This window comes from Lytechinus pictus, chromosome 8 (genome assembly GCF_037042905.1).
Source record: "Lytechinus pictus isolate F3 Inbred chromosome 8, Lp3.0, whole genome shotgun sequence".
Classification (NCBI taxonomy): Eukaryota; Metazoa; Echinodermata; class Echinoidea; order Temnopleuroida; family Toxopneustidae; genus Lytechinus; species Lytechinus pictus.
In genome coordinates, this window is record NC_087252.1 from 19,746,497 (window position 1) to 19,762,751 (window position 16,255).

Genomic DNA, 16,255 nt, shown 5'->3' on the forward strand with positions numbered 1-16,255 from the left:
ATTAAAATTTTTGTTATATGTGTAGACCTCTACTACAATCGCCACTTTTGTAATTTTTGTACTTTGATTTTCTTTGAAATCTAAAAATAGATATTTTGATCAACATCCATTGATCAGTGGTAGGGTTCAGATGAATGCTGACGATATAAACTATGTCATAACTTTTGTCGATGAAGGTGTGGTGACACTTAATCACAATTTTTATACTTTCTTTTGGAATCATTGCTCGTCGCTACACTTAAGTTACGGTTTAGAGAAGAATAGATTGCTTGAAATCAGATAAATTGTTTAAACAGGATATTCAAAGTAAACAGATCAATAAATGTGAAAAACATTGAATAATTAATAAGAAAGTCCGCTGGGGGAACAGTTTTCGGAACTGAAGCGGCTACCCTGGGTAAATATACCGTTATTATTATTATTATTATGAATGTTGCAGCATTGCCAAGGGAGAATCTTCATAGTAATAGCTTTCTTGACATTCAAATGCATATCATAACTTCCTATTGTTGGTCTAATTTCTCTCAAACTTTTCAAACTTATTCTTTGATTATTTTCTGATTTCTGTCTTCTTTCTGTGCTCAATAAAAGCATGATTATTGTCAATATTCTAGTTGGAACTGTTGTGTAATCTTAACCCTAGTAGTACATGCGTGTGTGCCTATGTACAGTTATCAGACTTAGTGTGGAATTCAATGCACTAGTACATATTCACTGGCATCCCTGCATTACAATAGTTGGTACATACACTGGAGTGATTTCAAATACAATGGCCAAGGGAGTGTTCACACTGTGTGCTTGCCTGGCATAACTCCATATCATTACAATTATTAGGAACCCCAAACTGCACTAACAGAGACCCATGCCGACATGGCGGTGTGTGTGTGGATGGGCAGACTGCTGATGATCCCGCATCATGTAACTGTAATAACGACTGGGAAGGAGAGGTTTGTGAAGGTGAGTCGATCGACATTTGCTCCTGTCTTAACCCTTTGAACCCTAAATTACTTGGGGCGGCCGTGACCCGTACACTGAATTATTTGCAAACACGTATCAACTATATTCGTAAATTTAAAAAAAAATTTTTGGCATTACTCCTATTTGCATATTAATGAGTCAGAAAGAAGAGGATTGAGGGTATTTGAATTCAAGTTCATCGTGGCTTAGCCTTGAACCAGAATAGCCTGGTGGTTAAGCCGCTGCCCGGAAAGCAGTAGATGGCAGGTCCGAATCCTACTGGTTCCAATTTTTTCTGACTTTTTATTTTCATTACAGATCGAGCATAGCGATCTTAAACAAATAGGAGTAATGCCGAAAATTTGTTAAATTATAATTTCCTCCTATTAAAAAAAAAGCCTCTTTATTCAATATATTCATGAACTTTCACGATTGAGCCGCAACTACATCTTCCCCCTGCTTGTGAATTACAGGAATAATATGTGACCAGTCACCCCAAAATAGCCGATAAAAGGCCCAAAACTAATTTTCGTTTTTTTTTATTTAGCCTGCCACTTAATACTTTATGTTGATCAGTGACTCTACCACCACTGGTTCATGGTACAGTCATGAAGAATTTAGGTGCGAGTTCAGTGGCAAGTGGGGTGACAAATTAATGATCTACTTATAGAAATGTGTGACTCATTTTTGCTTTCCATTGGTGAAGTAGGCCTAAGTTCAACCATGAAATTAGACTATGATTTTGTTTAAACGAGGGTTCAGTATACATGTCATCTCATTTTGTTACGATATTTGCTTTTAAAACATGATTATATGAAATCCAATGCAAACAAGCTCTTCAGCAAAATAGATGAAAACTTTGTTATTCTTTATCTCATCTAGTTCCATTGAGATGTAATACAAACACTTGTCGTAACGGTGGCACTTGTAGCCCTCCAGTATCATCAGGTGATCCTGCAACTTGTGAGTGTACAGTCGGTTGGGGAGGATGGACTTGTGAAGGTATGTGGCACTTGTTTTGAGAGGGAATATTTGGTTTGTATATTCAGCAGTAAGGGGCTATGTAAGACCCTGTTCTCAGTGTCCTTTTTTAAACTTGCTTTCTTTAAACCAGTTTTAAAAAATAGTATGAAACATCACTGCATGAGCATCCTCATCACCATCTCCTCATCTGGTTTCTAGACTGCTTCTCGTCGAGTGGTCTTGTTGCTATGGGAACGGAGTCGGCAGAGGCACATGTTTCGCACAAAATTTTAAACCGCAGCGTAGGCAGGTTAGGGCAAATTCCACCAGAGAGCTGTTACGAAGGCCCTGCTAAATTAGCCTAGCTGGAAAAGTAAAAATTTGCCCCGGAAATTTCAAATAAGGTCCTGTCTAAATTGTTGGTGAGGTAAATAGTAAACACAGAATATGTTTCTCTGTAGATTATGTATGCATGCATGTCTACATGAATGGATGTGGGTATGAATCTGTGTGCGAACAGATAATCATTCATTTAAAAGAAGAGGAATGACTATAGTTGGGCCATTGATATATTACACTTCGACATTGTTTGGGCATTGCAGCAGCTGATTATTGTTGATAACCTGCAGTTACACCACAGTTCTCACTCTATAGCAGACTGGAAGCCACATTCTTTTTTTGTAAATACTGGTAGGATTGGGGATAATCGTCCAAACAATGAAAAAATCAGATCAAGGATTTTTCATGATTGAATAGGCATGCATATGATATGATCACTCATCCAGTGAACCTTGATACTCATTCTCACAGAACTTCTGTACACCAATGCCTGTTGTGTTTAGTGGTGTATATGACATAAGGTGGTTTCAAACGGCCTTGATCATGAGAATCCCCGTTAAATTACGAGAACTTTTTTAGGCTAATAAATACCCATTAATTATTCCTGCATTCACACGCCCCGAAACATACCCTACGGAATAAGTTCCTGAAGTTACGAGCATGCGCATTATGGTCTGATAAGCAAGCAAGGCGCGAGATTCAAAATCACTAGCTTAGCAGCCACCCAAGGCGCCCGCGCCCAACTACACGCTAGGCTAAAAGTTCCTGTAAATTGCTTTCACATTGCCAAAATATCTGCCACCTTGGAAAAATCCCTGCGAAAGTTCTCGTAATTTTGACAAGTACCTACTATTTAGTGGGTATTTTCTTTCGGAAGATTACGCATAATTTGCTTTCACTTTGCCAATATTACCTGGTATTTTCTGATCGGGGTATATTTCCCGTTCAGAAAATACCTGGAACTGACGAACTTCGAGGCGGTCTGAAACCACTTATAGGGGACCACACTTATCATTTTACCCTGGGGTTAAGTCTATGCTGCCAGTTCAACACATGTAAAGCTTTAATCGGGGGATATAATTTGCTTTACACATTTGAAAAGCTCTGGTTATAAGAGAAAAGCTCTCAACTATATAAAAGTAATGTACAGTCCTATTTAAAAGTATGCTATACAAAAGACTTTATGCATAGCAGTCTTTCAAAAATGTGGAGCAAATTACGATGCGATACCAGGAAAATTATTCCCTGTTAATATGATAAATATACTGATTTGTATATCGCAGAAACTTTGTGCATATATTCTTTGCTGTAATTGAGAGCCCCTGAAATGCCTGAAAACAAGGAAATGAAAAAAGAATTATGGATATTAATGGAAAAGATTTTCAGTCTAATTTTTTTATGTTTCTACTGATAACATGTTGAAGGTAATTATAGAGCGAGTAAGATGAATATGACTAATGATATCTTTTGTCCTCTATTCTTTTTCTGTGTGTTCTTTTTTTTCTTTTAACCATTGGACACAAAGAGCACTGTTTAGAGAAGAAAATATATGAAAAGCTTGATTCCAAAAGGTGCTAAATCCACTTATGACCAAAATTGATTTTTTAATACAAATATATGTGTCTTAGACGTGGGAGTCAAATGCAACATATCGCATTTGGAAAAAAAAACAATGGAAAGGTTGGTAAAAATTGATTGCAAATTTCAGTTCTGTTCCAAAAGGAGCTAAATCTAAAACAGTTTTGTTCCAAAAGGAGCTAAATCCACTATGCGGTTATTTAAAATTGGTTATTTTTCCTATTTTGCATAAAGTTATGCATTCAATTTTTTTGTTACATGTTGCGGATACAATTAAGTTCTCATAATCAATTTTTCTGAAAATAACAAAATTTTACAATTTTCATGAATATTTTTGGATTTAGCTCCTTTTGGAATTAGATAGCCAAAAGTCACCGTACTTAGAAAAGATGGCAAAATATAATTTTTTTTTTCTCTTAGTAATTTTCAATGGATGAACATCAGAAAAGATGTGAAATGGACTCTGCTAGTCATATTTTTGTGTTTCGTGTTCAATTTCCAGTATCAAACATATCTAAATTGGCAAAAATTGACATTTTATTAGGGTTTTGTTCCAAAAGGAGCTAAATCCATTATGAATGAAATTTCAAAAAATTCTTTAACAATTGATAATGAATGCTAGATTTTTTAAATCATGATTTAATTAATATAAGGTGATGGTACTATCTTATACAGCAGTGGATAAGGGAAAGTGGTTTATTAAAAACCTTGATTTATAGAAAAATACAAAAAGTGGATTTAGCTCCTTTTGGAACAAAACTCTTCATACATGTACTGCAAAAGAAACATATCCCTATCATGTGATGGCACATCACACTCCTTTACACTTTTGTCTATAATAAATGCAACACCAAGTTTTAATCTAAATCAGTGCTTGATGCCTTATTTGTGATGCTTAAAGTAAAGGCATGCAATAATTAAGTAAATTGCTATCAGTCTTTCAGTGGTTGCCTCCATTATCAGGTTGCCATGGTTACAAGGTGTAATCATCAGAGAAACTGTGCTTTAAATTACCTTCAGCTAATGGCAAAAAGAACCCTATTATAATCTCATTTCTCTGGGCAATCAATTACTGTGCCTCTATTGTGATTTGCCTGCATAGCATAGCGAGACTATAGGCGACGTTTTTCTAAAAAAAACTTTTCTTCTAGGTGAACTTCCTTTTGATAATGGCAGAGCTCTTAATTAGTAATGGCAGATTTGATATTGTATTGTTTCTTTATTGTAAATGTTTTTTTTTTTTTGTTTCTTGCGTTTTAACATAATTGTCCTCTCAAGTCAAGTATGAAGAGTAGACTCAATAATAATAAATATGATATCTTATTGAGCGCACACTCCGCCCAGAGACGCTCATGGGGCTAGCCCAGCAAAAGTTCCTTTGGATATACAAACAACAAAAAATATAAACAAATAAAAAAAGATCTTAACAAATACAACCCAGTACATAATTTCAAAAGAACAGTTTTGCATCACCCACTGGAATTCCTAGCTAGATCCTGGGGGGGGGGGGGGGGGAGGGGGGCTGGTGCCCTCCTACCTGTCTTATAATGAGGGAATCTTTTGAATTAATATATTTTGATGAATTGTTTTCTATTATTTCCTAGACCCTATGGAGACTTGTTCCACGTTTGGTTGCGATAATGGAGGGACGTGTAATGGAGGAGTGTGTGAATGCACTGAATCGTACACAGGAGATTTCTGTGAAACTGGTTAGTATATATACATGTACATATTTTCTGCACATTGTAGGCATAGGGACTTTCACACAGGAAATTCAACACTGTACACTGCACCACAGTAGTGATTCCCTCACAGAGATTTTCAAGCTTGCGGCATGCTAGTAAGTAGCATGCGGCTAGCTTAATAAGCGTGTAATATGCGTGCAGAGTAATAGTTAAGCGATCTTTTAGCGAGCAGGAACTGTTCGCTAGCATGCACTCGCTTATTAAGCGAGCGCATGCTACTCGCATGCTAGCACATGCTAGTTACTAGCATGCAGCACGCTTAAATTTCTGTAGGGGCGAATTACATCACGAGGGTGACAAAGGGCAACGCCACACATTTAACACAAGTGTTCAGTTGATGGTGTTATTTCAACACAACGGTATCATTGTATGATTTCCATCATGTTTTATTTCTTACAAATTCAGATTTCAAAATTGAAATGTAGTTGGGAATTTTCATACAGTGGAAATTCAGCACCGTACACTATAATGGTGATCAAACTACTCCACTGGTGTAAATGCATAGAGGACCACACCAATGTTTTGACACCAGTGTTGGATTAATGGTGTTATTTCAACACTCAAAGGTGTGATTGCATATTTTTTTAACCTTTCATTCTCTCAGGTCATCTCAAAAGTAGAATGCAGCTAACTTTAGGGAGTATTCGCAAAGAGGACAGTAAAAAAGATGTGCACTATTATGATGGTGTTCAAACTACATCACTGGTGTACATATAGAACACCACACCCAGCTTATATACAAGTGTATAATTAATTGAGATATTTCAAAGGTGTTATCACATTTTGCTTTCATCGTTTGTTCTCTTCCCACGTCATATCTCAAAAGTAGAAGGTAGCCAAACTAAGAACTTTTCACACAGAGGAAATTCAACATGGTACACTGAAAGTACACTCGGTGATATAGTTTTTACACTTGAAAGTCACCAGTGATCATGAACATAAACTCAAGATTTTTCAAAGGGGAAGTTCACCTCATAGAAAAGCTTGTTGTACAATTACCAGAAAAAAAAATAATAAAAAAATTGGTAAAGGTTAGAGGAAAATACATGAAAGATTAAGAAAGTTATTAATATTCTAAGTTTTCGATCTGTGGCATCATATATAACGTCACAAATCAGAAACTTATGACAAAAAATGTGACCAACCACCCCCAAACCATCAATAGATTTTAATATCTTTGATGGATTTTTGTCAAAGCTTCATCAATATTTTTCTGGTATTTTTAGAACAAACATTTAGTCAAGATGCACTTCGCCTCTAACAGTCTATAGTTTGTGATAGACCTAACATTTTGTGGGGGATGTCTGGGGCAGGGATATTGCTGATTGCTGAAATGAAACTCAACTACATGTTTTGTGATATTTTAGGTGTCAACACATATTCAAGACAATTTGTAAAAAAATCCATCTCACTCAAGGTCGGCTATGGGATTTACAACCTACAGAGGCAGAAACTGTCAAATAGGGGATGGGTGTTTATAATAAGAGGCAGATGAGGGGCATGCAGATTGATTTTTTGTTGTTGAAAATTTGTAATTTCAGGTTCAAATCATCAAATTGCATTTATTCTCTTTCCTTTAACATTGATTGGTTATATAAATTCATTCTAATTGTTATAAAATAGCAGAGGAAACAGTTATGTCCAAAGACGATTTCACACACTTTTTATACACATGAAAGACAAAAAAAAAATGTGACCAACCACCCCCAAACCATCATAAAGTTACTAAGGAAATTTGCCTGTAAATAGCCAAACTACTAGTTATTTGGTCTTCATAAAGCAAAAATGAGAAAACTAATTACTCTGAAAGAGTAATTATTCTTCATTTTGTCAAAATTGAAATTTGCCAAGTTGAAGAAAATTCAAAATTATACAAAAGTTTCTTTTTTTACACCATTTTTGATTGTGCCAGGTAAAAATGGCACATGTAATTATGGCAGAGGCAAGAACGGTAAAGGTAGAAAAGGCTCTGAACCTTTTTGAAGACTTCTTGGAAGTTTCACAGACATTGCACCCCGGGGGGGGGGGGGGGGCACTCAGTATATAATGCATAGTGGGTATGTGCCGCGGAGGGGACCCCCATTTTTACACTCAAATTTCCGTTCCAAGGCATATCATTTTTTGTCTTATTGAGAAAAAGAACAAAGAAAGCCGCTCCAAAGCATAGCATTTTCTTCTTATCGAGAAAAAGAAGAAATAAATCCGCTCCAAGGCTTCGCATATTTTCCGTTACGCCGTTCCGGTCGCATTGTTCTGCTTAATGAGCCGCAATTTTGGTGAAAAGCGGCCGCAGAGCGCTGTCCGACCATCGCCTCTGCGCTAGCGCACCCGGCGCCCGTGCCGCTGGGCTAGCTGCATGCACGTTCCATAGGGATGCATACGCACTCTCACACGCAGAAACCCGTTCCAAGGACCCCCGTTTTCACAAACATTTGTAGTTCCGAAGCCCGTTCCGAGGACCCTCCTTTTTACAACAAGCCCGCTCCAAGGCCCCTGTTTTTTGTCTTGCCCGCGGCACATACCCACTACTTTTTTGGTCGAGTGCCCCCCCCGGGCATTGCACAGTGACTGTGCACATCTTATGCTTGAGTAGACTCGAACTTCAGACCTTGTGATCTCTGTATTTGGCAGGTTTTATATATATCATGTGGAAGAGCCGTGGTGTAGTGGTTCTGACTCTCGCCTTGTAAACAGAGGGTCGTGTGTTCGAATCCCACAGCGTTCTAGCGTCCTTTGGCAAGGCGTTAATCCACACTTTGCCACTCTCGACCCAGGTGCGAAATGGGTACCAGGTAGGATGTGAAAGTCATTGTAGCTGGTCCAGTACTGTGTGCGCCTCATCGGCCACTGACTGGAATATTCCCCATGGAGTGGAGGATGTGCACACATTGTGTGCGGGAATGACTGATTGAATCCGATGACCGGGGTAATAATATATCTGTAAAGCGTTTAGACACGTCGTTTCGATGTATTAAGCGCTATATACAAAAAAAAGCGGAAGCGGATCTTATGCTTGAATAGACTCGAACTTCAGACCTTGTGATCTCCTTATTTGGCAGGTTATATATTATTTGAAAGCTTAGGATGTGCTGTTACAGGCCTTATAAAAAAAAATCCTAGTTTATTTTGGCAACTTAGTGTTGGTTTAGGGGTGGCTGGTCACAAATGAATGGTTATGCTAATGTGAACAAATGATGCTGCCATCACCATTAAGGCACATACTGATGAACATTAAAACTCTAACATAAAATATTTCCTTCTTGATAAACAGTTTTCTGCGGAACAGATATCTGTTATAACGGCGGGACATGCACAGACGATGGATCGTTCTTTTATTGTGTTTGTGGCGTAGATTTCACTGGAGCATTTTGTGAGGATGGTAAGACGTTGTTAACATGATGGGAAAATACCATGGAAATGTTTAATGTGTTAGAAAACTGGAAGGGGGGTCACAAAATGCTAAGTGTGACTTAAGTTGCTTGCAGTAGTGTAGTTATGCACCTTCACATTAGCAAGATACTATTCAGAAGATCATTAAGAAATCTATCCATGAAATTGTGAGTCAAATATTGTGTGCACATTAGGCACTTACCCCTTGCCTACAGGGACGGTTCTGGTGGTCCCCGTCTTACAAAGAGTTGCGATTGATCCGATGAATCACAACTATGGACAGCCAGCAGCGTCAACATCTATTTTGCATGTTTGTTCAAAATATTTTCTAACTATGTTTATTCATGCATTCATTGTTTTCTTGAAAATTCACTGTGCTTCTCTTTGTGTACAAAGGACATTATGCAAATTTCCTGTAGAAAAAATTATGACACTGATGGATTTCCATAGAGTTACAATTGATTGGATCAATTGTAACTCTTTGTAAGACGGGGCCCTGGTGGTCCCTATACAAAGCCCGTGGGAATTACAGACTTTCGTATTTAAATACGTCTTTTGCTGCAAGGACCCTGAAAGGGTCTCTTCATCGTTTATCCTCACATGTTTCCCATTGACAAAGACATGGGGAATGCTGCATCCGGAAAAGCATGGACCTATTACAACAGGTCCATGGGAAAAGACACCTTTTGCATTATCATGGGATTCCTTGAAAACGGTATAGCTCAGACTTTTCCAAAGGTGACTATATAGCCTGTCTTTAGGTCAACCTTAAAGGTAAATTCCAGTTCTGATAACGATCTCAAAATGACTTTATACAGAATCTAATATAATGACCACCCAAAAAATATGTGCCAAAGGATTCTGGAAAAAATTGTGTAATTGCTGAGAAATAAGCAAAATAAGCGCGGATTCGGTCACTTCCGTCTGGTCTTTATTCCAGCAATAATAATACACTGTCCCACGTGTGCCTATCTGTGTCGGCGATCTTCAGTGTGATCGTTTTTCAGCTTAGATTTTATGATTTCACAAAGTTCAATTTATGTAACTGTACCAGATCTAGATCCACGATGATATAGTCATACTTAACCTTAGTTTTACAGACTTTCTCACGAAATTAGTGTTTTACTGCAACTACTTTCATTTAGCTTTAACTTGTGAAATACCTTTACTCTTGTCACTGTTCTTTTCCTGTTTACTTCACCATGACTAATAGTATATATTGTACTAATTTGGTATTCTCTTCAATTTTATTTTCATGTTGTACAAGATATTTCCAGTAACATGTACATGCACAGTCATTTTATTGTACACTCTTATTTTTGTATCTTTTTTTCTAATTTGCATGACTAATAACACAAATTGTTATAATTCAGCATTGTTTTCAATTCATTTTTCATTATTTACACAGGATATTTCCAGTTACATGTTCAGTCACTATACTGTACACTTGTGTTTTTATATATTTTTCTAATGTGTATGTTTTATAATATATTGTACTAAATTGGCATTCTTTTCATTTTTCTTTATTAATATGTGTGTGGTATTTACATTTTCAGTCGTTTTATTGTATACTTGGTATATGTATTATCTCTAATTTTGTCATGTCTAGTAGAACGATGCAATAAAGAGTATTGATTAGAGGTGCATGGGGAGGAGGGGTTATCAGGATGTATAAAAACTTTCTTATAGACTTTGTACAACAACTGATAACAAATCAAACCCCTCCTCCCATTATCAGCCGTGACAAAAATATCCCAATAATTTACAAGATCCTCAACACCACTCTAATGCTTGATTCAGCAGACGAAATTCAACACCAGCAATAAAACTTGCGGAGAAACGTCATATTTTCTGAGGTCGAGTTATCACAACACCAGCCTCATTTCAAGTATCATGTTGGTGTTATTTCTATCTTGTCAAACTGTTGTCAAAGTATGAAAACATTTATGCTTTTAACAGTCATTTGAACGGCATTTAGATTGTTGACTTGGCCCTCCTATGTCCCCTTAAGTATGTAGCACATTCTTTTTTCATCTCCTCTTGCCCCCTATCCTTCTTGAAGACCAATGGTGCTTTAACAACCTCATTAATGCATTTCACCGATTAATATTGAAACTCCATAAGATATTTCTTTCTAAAAACAGCCATTTGTGGAACAACGATATGTTACAACGGCGGGGTATGTTTGGAATCTTTTCTCATCTGTGATTGTCCTGTGGGCTTCACTGGAACATCTTGTGAGACTGGTAAGGCTTTGCAAACATGGTGGAAATAAACATGGAATACAGTTTCACAATATCTTGAAACCGGGAGGGAGGGGTGAAGGGAAGGGAAGGGGAGGGGAGGGGAGGGGTGGGGAGGGAGGGAGGGAAGGAAGGGGATGTGTTTCACAAATGGCATGTGCGACATAGTTGCTTGCAGTATTATGATAATGCATCACCACATTGTACTCAAGGGATGTAGACAATATTGTATTTAAAGGACAAGTCCACCCCAACAAAGAGTTGGTTTGAATAAAAAGTGGAAAATCAAACAAGCATAACACTGAAAATTTCATCAAAATCAGATGTTAAAGTTTCGCTTTAATTTCGCCAAATAGTTATATTCACATCCTGGTCAGTATGTAAATGAGGAGACTGATGACATCATCAACTCACTATTTCTTTTGTATTTCTTTACGTGAAATACGAAATATTCCAATTTTTTTTCTTCATTGTCATATGAAACAATGTTTCATTCTTCCGTGAACATGTGTAATCATCATTGTTTTAACATTTTGTGGTGTAAACAAGACAGTCCTTATTGTCAAATTTATAAAGAGTGAAATATTGTATAATTCCAACAATACAAAACAAAAGAAGTGTGAGGCATCATCGACTGCCTCATTTGCATATCACTGAAATGTGTTTTGCGAAAAATAAGTGAAACTTAAAATATTTTGATGAATTTTTCAGTGTTATGCTTGTTTGATTTTTCACTTTTTATTCAAATCAACTTTTCGTTGGGGTGGAATTGACCTTTAACTTTGACTTTGCACAGAAACCAATAAAAAATTGTAAATCCTGCCTTCCACTTTCAGCCATGACCAAAATATCTTGTGAAATTGGTCCCTTTTGTTGTGATTACATTATTCATTAAAAAAATCTTAATAGACTGGATTTGTGGTAAGTGTAGATTGTGAATCATTGGATCTTGTCTGGATGTGCAGAAGGGTTTTGGGGGAATACTGACAGACTGGTAGAAATGCAATAAGAATTCACTGCAAGGAATCAGTTGAGGAATATTTTGATGAGCTGATTTTTTTAAAGGAATGTAATGATGTTGGTATGCATGAAGGTTACTCAATATTTTTAATGTTTTCAATTTCGTTTAACAGAGCTCTGTAACTCAAGTTTAGTTTGTGAAAATGGTGGAACTTGTTTAGACTTCAATAGCTGCATATGTCCTCAAAATTTTACAGGGGACTTTTGTGAAACTGGTAAGATGATGAAAACATAACGCTTCACTTTGCCTATGACCTCTTGCATTATAATTTTCCTAGTAATCAAAATACACAAAGCAATAATTAAAACAGTTACAATTCTAATAATCATTTTTTGATGAAAATATATATGCTTTTTGGAATGTAGAACGACACATCATGAACCTATTCAGCCATCATTTATGCAGACTTATTATATTTTACCTCATTGGGTGATTTCAAGTTTGGTGTTGTTGTTCTGAGTGTGAAAAGGGCCCGGGGGGGGGGGGGGGTGGGGGATGGGAATCGCGGGACTGTAGGTACGGTGCATGCTAGCGCTGTGCATGTATATGTAAGCGCTAGCACGGTGCATGGAGCTGCTAGCGGAGGGAGTTGTGAAGCCATGTGTGCAGCTCTCGCATGCAGTGCTCGTGTTGGACAATTTTGGCAGGGCTGGGGAACTGATATATTATGTAACGGGGGTCTAGAGAGAGCGGGGAGGGGCGACTTCGGACTACCTAGAGAACTGAAAATTGGGTCTGAAAAGGGGGTCATCAAAGCGGCACGTCCCCGTATGTATACCGTATGTGAGTGCGTCCCCCCGGGGAAAAGGGTGCAGAATCGAGCTCCAACACATTTGAGCTTTGTTGAATTCGGTTCAAAAGAATGATACCAATTGCATTATCTATAGCTCATGATGTCATCCCTCTGATGGGCAGTGGCCTTTTAGTTCCAGTCTGTGGGTCCTGGTCCCGTGCAGTGTTGCTGAATAAGTGTGGTCAGGCTATAAACATGATAATCCTTTCAAACTGCTTTTTTGTAGTCTTGAAAATTTTAGTTACAGAAAACATAATCCTTTCAAACTGTGCTTTTTATGTAATGGTGAAGATTTGTGAGACAAAAAAATGCAAAAAGAACTCATTATGGGGAGAAACTCATTGTGGATTGAACTTGTCTCCCGGTTTTGTACCACTGCTCATGAAATTTGGCATAAACTTGTGTCTTGGGGTAAAGATGTGCATGACTTTCTATTTCCCTAATGTTTTGTAGCATGTGTTGCCATTGTAACTTCATATTCCTTGGGTATTTTTCACCTTCAGTGGTTTTTCTGAATTCTTTTTGTTATTATCATCATTATTATTTTATTATTATTTTATTATCGTTATCATTTTATTATTATTATCATTATCATCAATATTAGTTGGTCTAATATTTATGAGTGCTGATTTAATCAGAAATTTTGTTCTTTAAGTATTTTTTTGACCAAGTTTTATCAATATCTCAAAAGTGTCCTTATCACTTTCCTTCCTTTTACGACATAATTAGAGGTCACTCTTGACATGTAATAGACCATTTCAAGGTCATCAATTCATGTTTGTGTCATCCATGAGCCACTTTGAACAACTCTATAATTGACCATATCACAACCAATCGTCAAAATCCTTTATATTTGCATCACATTAACTTCATGTCAAGTGTCGGCAGGTCATCATCACAGGTCAAGAAAAAGGTCATGACCTGTACATGCATCAAAATTTCTTAAAAAGCTTTGAAATCAACCATGAACAATGAAATTCCTCAATGATTCTTTTACAGCATTGCATTGATTACATAATTCTGAGCAATTTGATACCCTGATCAGCTATCCATATACATGTACATGTACGACCATTAGTAAAGCAATTAGCATCCATAAAATATTGAAGTATACATCGATCAGCCTGCGCTATTCTCGTAAATCAAGGCTCAAACATGCCTATAGATGAAAATTTCATTGTAGCTCTGATCTACAGATCAAATAGGGACCCCCTTTTCACATTCGGATAGAGTAAGAATTTATATTATCATTGTTTTTATAAGTTTGATTGAAAATCTAATTGTCACTATTGTCATTATAATTGTTATTATAAGTTTTGTTATTAAGATTATTATTATTATTATCATTTGATCATGATCATTTCCAGTTTATTTTCATTGTAATATCACGACATCACTTTTCTTATGACAGAATTGTGCTTCGGGTATACATGCGTCCCTGAACTAACATGTATTCCTAACAGTTGGATATGTGATAGTATTGCTGATTGCGTTGATGAAAGTGATGAATTAGGTTGTGGTGAGTTTTTAACTTTACATGAAAAATGACTACATATATGTTGCATCTGATTTCAAACTTTAATTGATAAAATTGATGCACTTTACTCTGGGGGAATAAAGGCATATTCTGGAACTTCCTTGGCTTAAAGGGATGCCCCAGGCTGAAGATATTTATATTTCAATAAATAGAGTAAAATTCATGGAGCAAAATGCTGAAAATTTGATCAAAATGTGATAACAAATAACGAAGGTATTGAATTTTTATGATTTGTATTATTCTGGTGAAACGGTTCTCGGCATGTCTTCATGAGTTTTCATTAGGTGGCCTGATAGTATCTTTTGTATTCTATTATATGAAATTAGGTTTATTGAAAATTGTTCTACTAAGAACTAAAACAGAAAGTACAAAAGGGGCCTAAGCTTTCGATCCTAGCAGAATCTTCGTCGGAGGCAAAATGACCCTAAAACAGTTGGATTGACAACTGATTAAGTGCATTAGTTATTAATTGCTGCAACTTATTTCATCATAATGGAGACACACATGTATGAAACAATAAAACAATTATGATTCCATGGAAAAAAAAAAAAAAAAGTAAAGTGGGGATGTGACATCATCCCACCTAATGAATATTCATGACGACATGCATATAACTGTTTTCACAAAATATTGCTAAACTTTAGAATTCAATAACTTTGTTATTTGTTATTTGAAATTTTTAGCATTTTGCTCTGTGAATTTTACTCTATTTGTTTAGATATAAATATTCTCGGCCTGGAGTATACCTTTAATTGGGTTCTCTTTATGAATGGTCAAGCTAATTGCCTCAACATTTTGCCCAATCTTTTCAAGTTTGCACGGTTAGAAATCAATCAGGCAGCTTGTCGTGTGGAAAAACAATTACGAGCAGTGCCAGCTAATGTTCTAGGCCAGGAGCATATAATGAAAGGTACCGTTCTCATTATACTTTCTAAAACTGGTTTACTGGAAACCAGTTTGGAAGATCGCTTTGCTAGCATTCCCATTTGATCACCCGAAAGTGGGTTTCAAAACCTCTCTACATAAAGCGGTCTTGTTGCTCTGGGAACACTCTCAGTGGGTTGACATGTTGCGCATGAAATTTGAAACCGCAGCGTAGGCATTCCACATAAAGTGTGTGGAGTAGTGCACACAAAATGTTGCAAAGATCGCTTCCGGTTGTGTCCTCACTTACGCTAAAACCATTTTAACGAGGTCCAGAACTACATCGCGAGGTGGTTTTCTGAACCGGTTTAGAAGATCACTTCTCATCACACATTAAGCTAGTTTCCAATAAACTAGTTTTATGATGGTAGTAAGAACGGTGTTTAATTGGCTTTAGTATATCTGGACATTGACCTGTTATATAGGTCCATTGTCTGGAGAAGAAAGTGGAGGAAATTGGCATTGACTGGATCAGGGTGTAAGTGATGTAAGAATCAAATTAACTAGTAAAAGTCTAGGACTTGAGGTATTGAAAATTTGGAAAACCTGAAGTAAATGACGATCCTGAGTTCAGTTGAATTGGTACTGTCCGAATTTAAACCACATTGGTCCAATGGGCTCGCATGACAGACAAATTTCCCCATGGTTCAGGCCTTTAGGGTAACAACAATCGTTGCTTTACAAGTACCCGGGGGGGGGGGGGGGGGGGGTCCGGATTATCTTGTGAGACCAGTAAGGCTTTGTCAACATGGTGGAAAAAACCAT

General features: G+C 36.9%; 1 protein-coding gene across 1 annotated transcript in view; it reads left to right on the forward strand.

The window, feature by feature from the left end:
* LOC129266247 (fibropellin-1-like) overlaps positions 1 to 16,255 on the forward strand; it is a 72,455-nt gene that overhangs the window by 16,063 nt on the left and 40,137 nt on the right. The window contains exons 5-11 of the mRNA XM_064103734.1: positions 835 to 957; positions 1,840 to 1,959; positions 5,442 to 5,546; positions 8,854 to 8,961; positions 11,117 to 11,218; positions 12,349 to 12,450; positions 14,441 to 14,548. Coding sequence (XP_063959804.1) covers positions 835 to 957; positions 1,840 to 1,959; positions 5,442 to 5,546; positions 8,854 to 8,961; positions 11,117 to 11,218; positions 12,349 to 12,450; positions 14,441 to 14,548 — 768 coding nt within the window. The remainder of the gene's footprint in view (positions 1 to 834; positions 958 to 1,839; positions 1,960 to 5,441; positions 5,547 to 8,853; positions 8,962 to 11,116; positions 11,219 to 12,348; positions 12,451 to 14,440; positions 14,549 to 16,255) is intronic.